This window comes from Lepidochelys olivacea, assembly GCF_965140295.1.
Source record: "Lepidochelys olivacea isolate rLepOli2 genome assembly, chromosome: 12".
NCBI lineage: Eukaryota > Metazoa > Chordata > Testudines > Cheloniidae > Lepidochelys > Lepidochelys olivacea.
The window spans coordinates 38604824-38617717 of record NC_140422.1 but is presented as its reverse complement, the minus strand read 5'-3'; the positions used below and the strand labels follow the sequence as shown (position 1 = coordinate 38617717).

General features: G+C 41.9%; 1 protein-coding gene across 4 annotated transcripts in view; it reads right to left on the bottom strand.

The window, feature by feature from the left end:
• Positions 1-12894, bottom strand: part of ZC3H18 (zinc finger CCCH-type containing 18) — a 60387-nt gene that overhangs the window by 25723 nt on the left and 21770 nt on the right. For 2 of the 4 annotated variants that reach the window (XM_084644560.1, XM_084644559.1), the window contains exons 4-9: positions 10459-10607; positions 10063-10155; positions 9671-9828; positions 7621-7653; positions 5085-5211; positions 3440-3738 (exon numbers count right to left, since the gene is read on the bottom strand). In XM_084644560.1, the coding sequence (XP_084500686.1) occupies positions 3440-3738; positions 5085-5211; positions 7621-7653; positions 9671-9828; positions 10063-10155; positions 10459-10607 (859 nt within the window). The remainder of the gene's footprint in view (positions 1-3439; positions 3739-5084; positions 5212-7620; positions 7654-9670; positions 9829-10062; positions 10156-10458; positions 10608-12894) is intronic. The other 2 variants (XM_084644562.1, XM_084644561.1) reach the window with 1 other exon arrangement.

Below are 12894 nucleotides of genomic sequence, written 5' to 3'. Positions count from 1 at the left end.
GAGCCAAGGAGAATTATTCACATTCCAGCTGGAAATGGGAATCTGTTTATTATGCAATGTCCGGCTTCACTGCCGCAGTGCCTGCCAGAGTGCTACCTGATGACTGCCTGCCTGAGGAATTTCATATGAGCTTGGAACGCCAATAGTCTTCAACGTCAAAAAGTCACGTGACAGGGAGGCATTGAATATCAGCAGCCAAGAACTACGAAAGAGGCTGGAATTGCCAACAGGTTGTGATTTAACACATTAGGGAAAGCACAAGAGTCTATAAATAAACTAAGAGCACAGAATTACTTCCCCTATGAGGGAGAGGCATGAAGGTTAAAAATGAAGCAATTGCTAAGATGTTATGTATTAAACTTTGTAAATGGTTTATTCAGAGAATAGCAAAATCAGAACTCAGTTCTATAAATAGTGCTGAGTTATTTGTATGTAATGGAGGTAGGGAGTTGGTTGAATTCTTATTGGGGCAGGATCACTACATGCTAGGTGGAATTTAAAGGGCTGGCAAAAATGTGTAAGAGCAAATTTATATAAATATGCTCGTGTTTCAGATTACAACCACACTTTAAACGTGCATTGCAAACAGCAGCATGTCAAAGCACATTACCGAACTTTGAGAACACTGTAGCAGCATCCACATGGGATGTTACTGCACGGCAAGCTACTGTGCTGTAGTCGCACACTGGCTTGCCGTGCAGCAATCTCCTGTGTAAAGAATCCCTAGGATTTAACCTGCAGCTTCCTTTATTTTATTTGCTTTCCTGCATTTCTCTTTCTACTGCCAATAAACCCAAACCCTCGTACATGTAACAGAGCGAGTGGATCAAGAGGAGAGTCCAAACAGCAGAAACTGGGGATTTGACTGCTTACATAAGAGTACTTCTAACCTGCAGGAGTCTTCAATTGGAGCATCATCTCCATTGGAAACAAGATAAAGAGATTCTCAGACAGCAGCTTACTGTTAAATATTCCTATTGCTTCACTCCATATCTGTTACCTTATAAAACAGTTATAACCCTTCATTTAAGGGTTTGTGTCAGATTTTAAAGCATTAACTTTTACATCTATACTATGTGCAACAATGCTAGCGCTGAAAACAGCACAATAGCCACCTCATTTCTAGCATTTGGAGAGGTGATTTGTTTTTGTTTTTTGTTTTAAACCAACCTACAAAGGAAGCCAAAACAAGTTCCTGTTTGGTTTTCCCCGTAACTTCTGAGCGAAGCTTTGCTTGACCTTTATCTATTTCTTGTAATTACTGGCTGAGACAGGAATGGGTATGAACGAGTAGATTTGTCAATCAACAGTTCCTAGAAATAGCAGATATTGAGCCAAAAGCAATCAGATTATTGGAACCGTTTGGATCAGTGTGCTTTGTATCAGATGAAAATAAGGCCAGGAACACACACAGCTTCCCCTGGTGTATTTCTTTCTTTATCAGACACAGACCTATCTTGAAGAAATCTGGTTTAGGGAGTTGATATGTAGTTCACAGATCACTGTGAATCAGGAGAGGTTGTTCGCTGGGAAAAATCAAATCCATAAAGCGTGTAAAGATCAAGAAGAGTACCGCAAGACCATGAGCCTAACCTTCCTGCTATGGTGATAGCGTCCACTATTCAGACCCATGAACGGTTTTGAGGAGGAGGCGGTAATTGAATTTAAGATTGGTGAAGAGTGCCATAGTTATCCCCAGCAAGTCCTTGGGCATCCTACCCCTGACTTGGGGCAGAACTACCTCTAGTGCCACAGAAGGTAGTTTAGTCTCCATGGCACCATTCAGTCTGTAGTCTCACATCTGTGCCCATGGGCATGGTCATAAGATCAGTCACGACAAACCAGACTAACACTAGCATTTTAGAAGTGAGGTAATCAACTTGCATCATGAGTCGAACAATTACAGATAACAAGATCTTGGCTATCACTGACCTAGCGCGAATGTGAACCAGCAGCCTAAGATGAACGAGTGGCAACTGAGGTAATTAAACGGCATATTTATATTCGTTACTTCTAACATCTGTGTTTTAACTGCAGTTTTTTACATTAATATAACCATATTGATAACATCCTGGAACACTTAGTATTTATTAGGGATAGTAGAAAGATTCTTAATAAAATGTTTTCCTGTTGGAAAATGGGATTTCATTTAAAAATACATCAGAATTTTCTATCAGGAAAATCTAAAAGTGTTTCATTTTGGGTTGGGTCGACATTAATCTCTGCACTTACTTGAAGCAGAGCAGCACTACGTGGGAGTTGTAGTTCTGGGTCACTCATGGTCTCAATTCATCCCTAGAGGCCCAGCTCCTCAGATGGACTAACTCTTCCATGATGCACTGCAGTCTCTACGACTGAGGCACCATTGTGGCTCAGCCACATGTGCATCGCAGGAGATGCAGTTCTGGGTCCCTCAGGCATGCATTTCCCCCATGGGCCTTGCTCCTTGACTACATCTCCCACCCATTTCCCAAATATTTCAACATTTTTTAATTGAAGTTTTACTGAACTTTTAATTTTGCAAAAGGTTTTGATATTTTATTTTTTCTCTGACATAGGATGAAAACAGGTGTTGCAGTATCAGAATTTCCCAAGGGATGAAAATTCTATATTTTTCCCCAATCAGCTCTAATATTTACAGAAAGTGCTTTACAATTAATCCAAACCCACTTGTGAGTTATTGTAGGCAGTAATTTAGTTGACAGATTGGGAAACAGGAACATAGGAATTCCCATGCAGGATCTAGTACTCTGACTGTGGCTAGCACTAGAGGTTTCAGAGGAAGGTGCAAGAAACCCTGCAACTGGCCAATCTGAGTAGCCCCCTCCCCCGCACCAGGAAATCTCATCCTAATTCATAACAGAGATTGGCTTAATCCCTGAAAATTGAGGCTTTACATGCCTTCCAATCCCCTTTCTGTTTTTAGTATTAACTAGAACACTGGATATTTTTGTTATCTATAAAAATGCCCAATCCATCCTGGATTCTTGCCAAGAGTCATTTGCCAAGGCCACAGAAGGAGCCGATGTCAATGCTTCCATGTCCTGTGCGCAGCCAGCTAGACTTCCGAGAGGCTCACAAAACTCCGTTGCCATGGCTCTGGATTCCACAGCTCTACACAGTCTAGACTCCTCCCGGGTACGCACCAAAGACACCCTGAACACCTCCACCCAGAAGGTCTCTTCTCTCTGTACAGCCAGCAATGGTGAACGCCCTTGAAGCTCTAATCGGACGTTGCTTTAGCTCCATTTATGGGCTGGCAAAGCATATTCCCTATGGTTAGCGCACATCCCTTGGAACGACTGCTTTTCCCACTTCGGGCAGCAGACGATAGAGATCCAAAGAGCATACATCCCCTCTCCCAGTTTGGTGTGTCTCTGGTTAATCCACAGTTAAAACAGTACCAAACAAAACCACGCATCAGTAGAGGAGCACATACCTCGGTGGCTGCGGTGATCTAGGCTTTGGTTTTTCTTTTTCCTTTTCACGTTCCCTCTCTCTGTCCCGGTCCCGATCTCTGTCCCGGTCTCTGTGTTGTCTGTCTTTTTCATCTCTCTTCACTCGCTCCCTCTCTCTCTCCCACTCTTCTTTCCTTCGCTGGCGTTCCTTGTCACGCTCCCGTTCCCTCTCTCGTTCTCTCTCTCTCTGTCGTCGCTCCCGCTCCCGTTCTCTCTCTCGTTCCCGTTCCCGCTCTCGCTGCCGGTTCTCTCTTTCCCTTTCCCGTTCTCTCTCTCTTTCCTTGTATAAAAAAACAAAAGACACTTTTACATCATTTCCATGGTTACATCTCCTCACTAATGAAAGTGTGAGGTTTTAAAGTCTCAAATTGGAAAGAATTATACTAGCTCGCCAAAGTTACAGCAGGGCATCAGGGGGACAAATGGTGTTTGTGTTTGCCATAATGTTTCAGAACAAAGAGACATAAAACACAGCATCAGGTTCATTTAACTTCAATAAAGGCAACAGAGTCATCAAAGATGACCATGGTCCATTATCTAGAAGGCTTCCCTTGAGAAGAAAGTAATATGTATGTGGCTGTTCACCTATCTTAGGGAGAAGATCACTGCATCAAGTTGCTACACTGACCCATTAGCAATTCCTGAATTTTGCAAATAAGCATAATAGAAATAACCGGATGACATAGCACCAAAAATTGCACTGCGGACTGGCCACTTTCAGACTTCCGAGATGTTCAGATTTAGAAAAGTTATTATTTAAGTTTACAGGAAAAAAACAGCTACTGCTGTTCTTTTGTATAACAAATACAGCGGAAAAGCTTAGCGTTGGGCAAAATTAGTTCTCGTTACCAATGCGTCCCACGGCACTGCACTCTGTGGCCTGGCAACAAGTGCCAATACAGCCTTTGGAATATGGAATGGAAATAAGAACATTTTCAATGAAAACACTCTGAGCTTTCATTCTGCAAGCAAGTCGGGTGCAACAATGTAACAAGGAGATGCCCCCTGGATTCTAGCAGCAGACCAGTGAAAGCTGCTGTCTCCCTCATCTCAATGCAAAGTGACAGCTGTACGCAATGCCCAATTATAGTAATGGGTATTACATTTCTTAAATACCCATTTATCCTGGTGAGAGTCTACTTGTGTAGACAACACACACAGCCAAATCCATCCTTCTTTTTCTGTCCCAGTGGACAATGTTCATGCAGACTGGTCTTCATTCAAATCCCTCTTTTAAACTCACTGCTTTGCAAGGCCCCCAAATACTACCCCCATCTGTCAAATGCCTTCTCCACCCCCAAATGTAAATGACAAAGGATATCGAACACACATTCAGATGGGGTTTGTGCCACTGAGTTCGGCCTTATCGAAAAGGCAGAGTGTGAACTCAGCAGGACAGGGCCAGTATATTTGTCTTGTACAGTACTCTGCACATTGACAGAACTTAGATAAATAATTAATGATTGAATCTTTTTAGAGATTAAGGAAAAGTCTTGTCTACACAGTCTGCCAAAAGAGGAAAAAAATCTAATGCTAACATACTTCCTATATTGTAATTTAAAACAAACGTACGTGAAGTACCTGGAGGAAGAGAGAATGCAAAGCTTAGGAAAGGGTGCATGTTACCTTACTTACTCTGTAGTTACGATATGGGTCTGGGTCTGTGTATTGTACCCGAAAGTTCTCATATTGCCCACCACGCCAGAACCGTTCTATTTCATAATCATAATAGGGATCTGTATAGGAATCAAGCCTACATTGAGAAAAGGGAGAAGATTAAATAGGTAAATATCATCTGCACATTAGGAAAACTGTTGCATTTATAAATGAAAACACTAAGCATATTGACAGGGAAAAATATTCAGAGATTAACTTATATGCATCTGGGAAGAGGTTCAGAAAGCTTCTAAATATTACAATAAAACAAAACTTAGAAAAGCATGTTCTCAAACATACATAACTCTACAGGTCAAATTCTGCTCTCAGTTCAACTGGGGTGAATCTAGAGTAACTTCATTTGATTTCTACAAAGGTTATTTCGTATATTTATGTTGGTGTAACAGAGCACACTTCCCACCCCACCCCATTTAGGGTTTAGCATATTTTCTCCTCAGTGCACATGTGCAGCTCCCATCAAGGGAGGTTACCCAGGGACATGGAAAGTAGAACTGACCCTGGAGTCTCCTACTGCTGTGTCCGCAGATGTGATGTGTCTATGACACTTGTGAACATACCATGAACAAGCATGTTGGCAGAGCTTTCTAGTGAGAGAAAAATATGCCACACGCAGACATTTTTCTTATGGGGCAAAGTGTCTAAAAGCCACCAGTCTTCTAGTATGCAAAGCTTCCTTCGTTAGAACAGCTTTACTAATACTACCTGGTATCTTTATGGCATGTACCCAATAATAACTAATCCTTGCAAATCAGATGGCAGGTAGCCAGTATGATACTTATTTTACAGATGGGAAAATGGGTACAGAGTTCACTTCAGGGGGAATTCTGTGCCACTGTGCACGCGCAGAATTTATGGTCCCCTGCAAATTTTCTTTTTTCTTTTCACAAAACACGATCTGCTAGGGAGGTGCTGCAATTACACCTTTCACACACCAGGGGCTGCTGTGGCACCAGAAGAAAGGGCAGCTGACTCAGGGCCAGAACAGCCAGCCATGGAAAGAGAGGAGGAGAGGCCGCTTTCCTCATGGCACCCTGCCCGCAGGGCCAGGTGAGGAGGCACGGCAGGTGGAGAAGAGACAGCGCAGGACACACGGGGCTGCTGGGGGTCATATAGACTGGAGTTCAGAAGGGAGTGAGGGAGACAGATTGGGGCAGGGGCACAGGAACTAGTGGGGTGACAGAACTGAGCCAGGGACTGAACAGGAGTGGGGATGCACAGTCACATAGTAAAAGGGGGGAGAGGAGCGGCTGAGTGGGAGTGCATGGGGACTGGACGGATGTGCCTGACTGAATGGGAGAGGCCAGGGGGAGGGCCACCTCCCTAACAATTCCTCCTCCCCTGTCCCCCTTTCTCCCAGCCACCCCCAAAAACCCTCCAGGTTCACTCCCAGACTCCTGCCCAGCAATTACTTCCCTCTCCCTCAGCTCCTCCGTTACCCCGAATCCCCCCAGCCTTTGCACTGCTTCTGTGGGGCGCAGGAAATACAGTTCTGTACTGTACTTTAAATGAATTACTTCTAAAAGTTCTGTTATAATATGCCTAGTAAGGAAACTGTCAAAAAATATTTCTTAAATCTTTTTTGCTGTTACAGACATACATGCTGACAGATATTTTGCAATAAATCATAAAAATAATCGAAACTGATGTGATTATATTGTGTTGTTTTGGCAAATAAGACACACAGAATTTTAACATATTATACACCGAATTTTAAATTTTTTAGTGCCGAATTCCCCCAGGCATAAGGGTTCAAGTAACTTCCAAGGCCACAGGAGTCAGTGGCAAAGCCAAGATTAGAAATCAAGAGCTCCTGTCTTCCAATCCCATATTCAGTTCAGTAGCCCATCCTGAAAGATAGGAAGGGTAACAGCACCACTACCACCCCTCCATAGAATATAAGTGGCCAAAAAGCTAGGGCAGAGTGAGATCTGAGTGCTATCCTGGGTGCCAAGTTATTATATGTATTTATTTCAACACTTTTACATAGGCTAAGATTTTCACTTTTCTGCCTGAAGATGCTGACGACTTATAATACAGCTCCAAATTACAGGTACCAGGTACTGAATTCAGTTGTAGATTCTTGCACCGCTAGCAGAGAACAGGTTCAGTGACTCCTGGTGTTCAGGAACGGAATTTTAAAGGGAAAAATTGACTTTTTAACCCAGCCCTCCCCCATTGTTCTCCACTCCCTTCCCTATAAGGTATTTATGTAAAGTTGTAGTTATAGAAACACACACAATTGTTTTACCTTCTAGGTGTATTTATAAAATTAAGGACATAACTTCAAATTTTATAGTCTGCCGCCAACAGGTGGCAGTATCCAAAAATGAAATATACACAAACAATTGATCAGCTGCAACCAACCTTGTGACAATCGCCTGTAGCCTAGGAAATTTGAAAAAGTGAAACGAAAAATTAAGGGAACATTTTCATTTTCTTACAGAAAATGTTGGTACAGTATTGAAATCAGCAAACCACCACTTACCCATAGTTAACGTTTTCTTTGACGTCCACCTCCCTATAATTTTTCAAAAGAGAAAAAAAAATTCATGAACTATTTAGCCATCTTTGTATGTCACAAAACAATCAAGCTATCAACATGATGATCCAAATATTCAATAGTTAGGATTTGCTGCGATATGTTACTTTGCTCTTGCAATGATTAAGGGCTTAAAAATTGCTGACATTTTCCAAGTTAAATTTAATGGCTCAACATACAAAGATTACTAAGGAGAAAAAGTTATGTCCTATATCAATCCGGTTAGACAGAACTGTTCCTCTTGAATTTCCCGAATGAATCGGATGATCACTTTTTCAGCACTCAATTCATTATAGTTTTATGAATTCTGTTCAACTCTGCTGCACACAAGTAAAAGGTTAAACTAACTATTTAAGGAGAGTACAAGTGCCTAGCAAAATGGGGCACTGTTCTTGACAGGGTCTCTGCTGAGTACTACTTCAATACTGTAAAATAATAACCTGACTATTTGTAGGTTTAAGAGGACAGGTTTTACACAATGTTAAAACCCAGGCTGAAATTATTGATCCAGGCTTTGACTACGTAGATATTTAAGAATTGTAATACCGGCGTTGTAGTTAACCTGTTGTTAATATTAGGGACAACATGTACTGGTTACGTGTGGAAGTTTTTCAGAATCAAATAGAGGGGCATGGATCAGTTGTTCATGTTGTGCACCCTGTCAGTACCCGTCCTGGGCCGGGAAACCTAATGATCCAACCAGCGGACCAAATTTGGTGATGAATCCTGGTCACATGCCACTTGAGGAATGTTGCAGATATGCTAAGATGAGAATCAAATAAAAGCAGGTTACAGAATGACTGATGTTAGCTTTTACTGTATATAGGGAGTTACTGTTCTGCAACCACCTGCAGAATTGGGTGCATGGTCCCTCTCATGGTGAAAATGTGGAAAAGGAATTATATTTAATTCCAGGGCAAATCTGCACCTAACAACCAACCAGTTTCATTTGCCCCTCTTATGTTTTCATTTCCTCCACCTTCAAACTAGCTGCAACCAAGGCTTGGCAAATGCATTGTGTGTGTGTGTGTGTGTGTGTGTGAGAGAGTGTGTGAGAGAGAGAGAGAGAGAGCGTGCGTGCGGTCTACACACACCAGGGCTTACCCTTTAGTTCCTGCAGAACTTATGCCTTAATGTTTTTAAATTATTTTCTAGTCCATATGACTTAAAAAAGACCCAGAAAACCAACTCCTAAAGGTAACTGGTGTCATATTGCCTGCCGGAGTCTACAGCCAGCCAGCCAGAAACACTGGAGAGCCGTGAACTGCTTCCAGTCCCCAAAGCAGGGTGCTGACTGATGTTTCCATCACTCCCACTTAGTTTTACCTCACAAAAATCCTGCAGGTTTGATGTTTCAGACATTTCCCATTCCCAAAATCTTCCCACTCTGCAAGTCCTGACTGCATGTAGGTTAAGTCTTCTGGTTGGTGACCTATCAAATGATTAATCAAGGGCTGACTAAGATGTCAGAGGCTGATCTAGTGCCATGCCAACCATGATTGCTGCCCTTAGACTTACAGTGAGCATTAACCCAGTCAAGATGGTGTCACTGCTGCTCTGGTGATGCAGGGTATTGGTGTGTACACACACGATATTCACTTTTTAGTGTATGTTTGAGTTGTGTAAATACCAAAAGGAACACAAATCACTAGCCCAAACTAACATGACAAATGCAACATGCAAGAAGACAATCAAATTGGCATATCAGGCTCTGAAGAAACAAGAGCAAAGTACTCTGAAGGAATAAAGTTAAAAAAGCATAGAAGGAAAACTGGTTTTGAACTAGGACCAAGCTGAGGCGTGCCAAGTAACAGTAGGGCCTATCAGTTTTTGCTGGCATGTTTCTGATGTTGTTACATACATTTGGCTAATCTTCAGAGGGCTGTGTATTTCTACACAATTGGACTGAAAGGTTAACTGCAAACAGACATTCAGGGATTACTTCCCACTCATCTACTCCAAAAAGCAAGGATACATGCACAAAGCCACATCTTACGCTGGATCTCGGACATCTCTAGTGATGCGATAATTCCAGTCCCGGAAAAATTCATTCTCTTTGTCGAATTCACGTTCGTCTTCTCCAATGGTCACCGTAAACCGCTTCTCCTCAAAATCAGGCTCTTGTTCTTTTCTCATTGTTGCCTTTTTTAATACCTGTCACAAGGCACAATGAAAAGCTTTTTAAGGAAGCAACAATTTTGAGGCATGGAGGGCAAAGTTCAGCTTACTAATGGCACATCAGCACTAGTGAGGGATCTGCTTCCTAATTAACCTGTCCCTCTTCTGTTCAATTCTCATGAACAGTTAGGGTTTGGATATCTACTTGAAACAAAACATGTAATATGTCATTATCCTGTTACCTCACAAAGATGAATCAGAAAGCTTTACCTCTTTAGCATGCCGGAGTCCTCTCTCCCAGGCACTTTCTGTTGGAGGGTCTGGAGGGGGTGGGGGCAAAATTTCATCAACTACAGGTGCACCCTGTTAGAAAAATGAGAAGGAAAGGGAAAAAGACACAGGCTGATATTAGAATTGGAAAATGGTGCTTTGTGAACGTTAGCGAATATCCAGGCGAAACATCGGTAGGGCACACTTGAAAAGTTATTAGCATTTACTAGAGGTTGTAAAAAGGGCCTTCTTAAGAATTATGCATCCCAGAAGAACATTTGATTTTGCTAAGTTAACAGCCCAAATAAAACAAATCCTTCAACGCCTGCAATGTATCTGCAGATCTAAACAAGCAAAAAATGCAAAAGCAACAAATGCAAACCGGTGTGTTCATACCCAAGGGTTTGCTGGCATCAGTGGGTGAGGGCCAATGGGAGGAGCGCCGTTGGGTGAGAAAGGGTCTGGTTTGGAGATCAAGGAGTAGTTCCCTTTATCGTTCACACCAGGATGGATAAACCTACAGTTCATTCCCCAAGTACAGTGACCTGTGAAAAAGCACAGAAATCTCATTAAAATGCTGTACAGAATAGTCAAATACCTGGAAGCTCTGGTATCTTGTTCAGCTCCAGAACTATCTGAAGTCTTCCAGGAGAGAACATCTCTGATTTTCAGAGCCATGACCTTTCTGCTCCCCACATTGGTCCACCGTCACTTACTTTCAGGGCACCCCGCAAAGCCTTTTTGCCTGGGCTTTCCCTGCGAGATTAATTCAGTTGGGATCATGTGTGAGCAAAAACCCAAGACACTTACTCTGGTAGGGTGGGAGGGCTGTTTATGTGGGTAGTGATCCAGAGAGTTGTGTGTGCACTTTTATAAGTAAAAAGTGCATAGAGCATAGTTAGGAACTTTTATAGCTCAAAACTAAATAACCGAGCAAGAAGTTTAAAGGCATCAGTCTGAGTTAAATACACAGTCTGGTGATAGGGAGGAAAAATATAACCCAAGCGCGTCTAATAGCTGATTCTGCACAGGAGCAGGAGAAACATTCTCAGGGGGCCAGAGACAAAGTTTCACATCGGCTCCGCTGAAAGTCCACTTACGATGCTTCAGTGGATTAGGTGAAGTTATCGTACCCATGGGGAACTCAGGTGTTTGTAATGGGATATGGGCTACTTCCTGGTCTGAATTTAGCTCAGGTTAGTAGGTAACAGAACTTGCTTTTCCCTTTAGCTGCTCACATGAAATCATTTGATGGACCTTCAGTAGAGATCCTGATAGGTGTCTGTGTCACACAACCACTGCTATAACTGCAACCTTGATTGGCAGTCTCAGCATCAGCGATGAAAAGTTAACAGAACACAGAAATTTAACCACATTCTCACCCCTAAAGGTGGTCCCTCCAAGTCAAGGTGGAGACACATTGGCAGGACAACACACAAAGGAAAGTTACTTTGACACTGTCTGTGTTGTATCAATTCTGTGCTAACGGGGAATTCGGTCTCCAAGGCTGTCCATTGCCAGGACACTAAGTTAACTGTGAGCTTTATATGTGATCAAAGATAACACTGAGTAAGTTAACCTGAGTCATTTGGTACTTTCATGTTTTCTAAGAGGGTTAGTGTGCCCCCTTCAGGAACTTTATAAAACTGACTTCACTCATTAAGAGAGGATAATATATTTGAATATTTCCAGTAGGGCTGTCAAGCGATTAAAAAAATTAATTGTGTTTAATCACACTGTTAAACAATAGAATACCATTTATTTAAATATTTTGGATGTTTTCTACATTTTCAAATATATTGATTTCAATTACAACACAAAATACAAAGTGTACAGTCCTCACTTTATATTTATTTTTGATTACAAGTATTTGCACTGTAAAAAAACCAAAAGAAATAGTATTTTTCAATTCACCTAATACAAGTACTGTAGTGCAATCTCTTTATCATGAAAATTGAACTTACAAATGCTGAATTATGTACAAGAAAAGCAGCATTCAAAAATAAAACCATGTAAAATTTTAGAGCCTGCAAATCCACTCAGTCCTTCTTCTTGTTCAGCCAATCGCTTAGACAAACAAGTTTATTTACATTTGCAGGAGATAATGCTTCTTGTTTACGTCACCTGAAAGTGAGAACAGGCTTTCTCATGGCACTGTTGTAGCTGGCGTCGCAAGATATTTATGTGCCAGATGTGCTGAAGATTCACTTATCCCTTCATGCTTCAGCCACCACGCCAGGGGACATGCGTCCATGTTGATGACGGGTTCTGCTTGATAACAATCCAAAGTAGTGTGGACTGACGCACGTTCATTTTCATTATCTGAGTTAGATGCCACCAGCAGAAGGTTAATTTTCCTTTTTTGTGGTTCAGGTTCTGTAGTTTCCACATTGGAGTGTTGCTCTTTTAAGACGTCTGAAAGCATGCTCTATACCTCGTCCATCTCACATTTTGGAAGGCGTTTCAGATTCTTAAACCTTGGGTCGGCTGCTGTAGCTATCTTTAGAAATCTCACATTGGTATCTTCTTTGCGTTTTGTCAAATCTGCAGTGAACGTGTTCTTAAAATGAACAAGATGTGCTGGGTCATCATCCGAGACTGCTAGAACATGAAATATATGGCAGAATGCAGATAAAACAGAGCAGGAGACACACAATTCTCCCCCCCAGCAGTTCAGTCACAAATTTAATTAACGCATTTTTTTTTTAACAAGCGTCATCAGCATACAAATGTTTAGCATATCTGGCACGTAAATACTGTGCAATGCTGGCTACAAAAGTGCCATGCGAACATCTGTTCTCACTTTCAGAGGACATTGTAAACAAGAAGGGA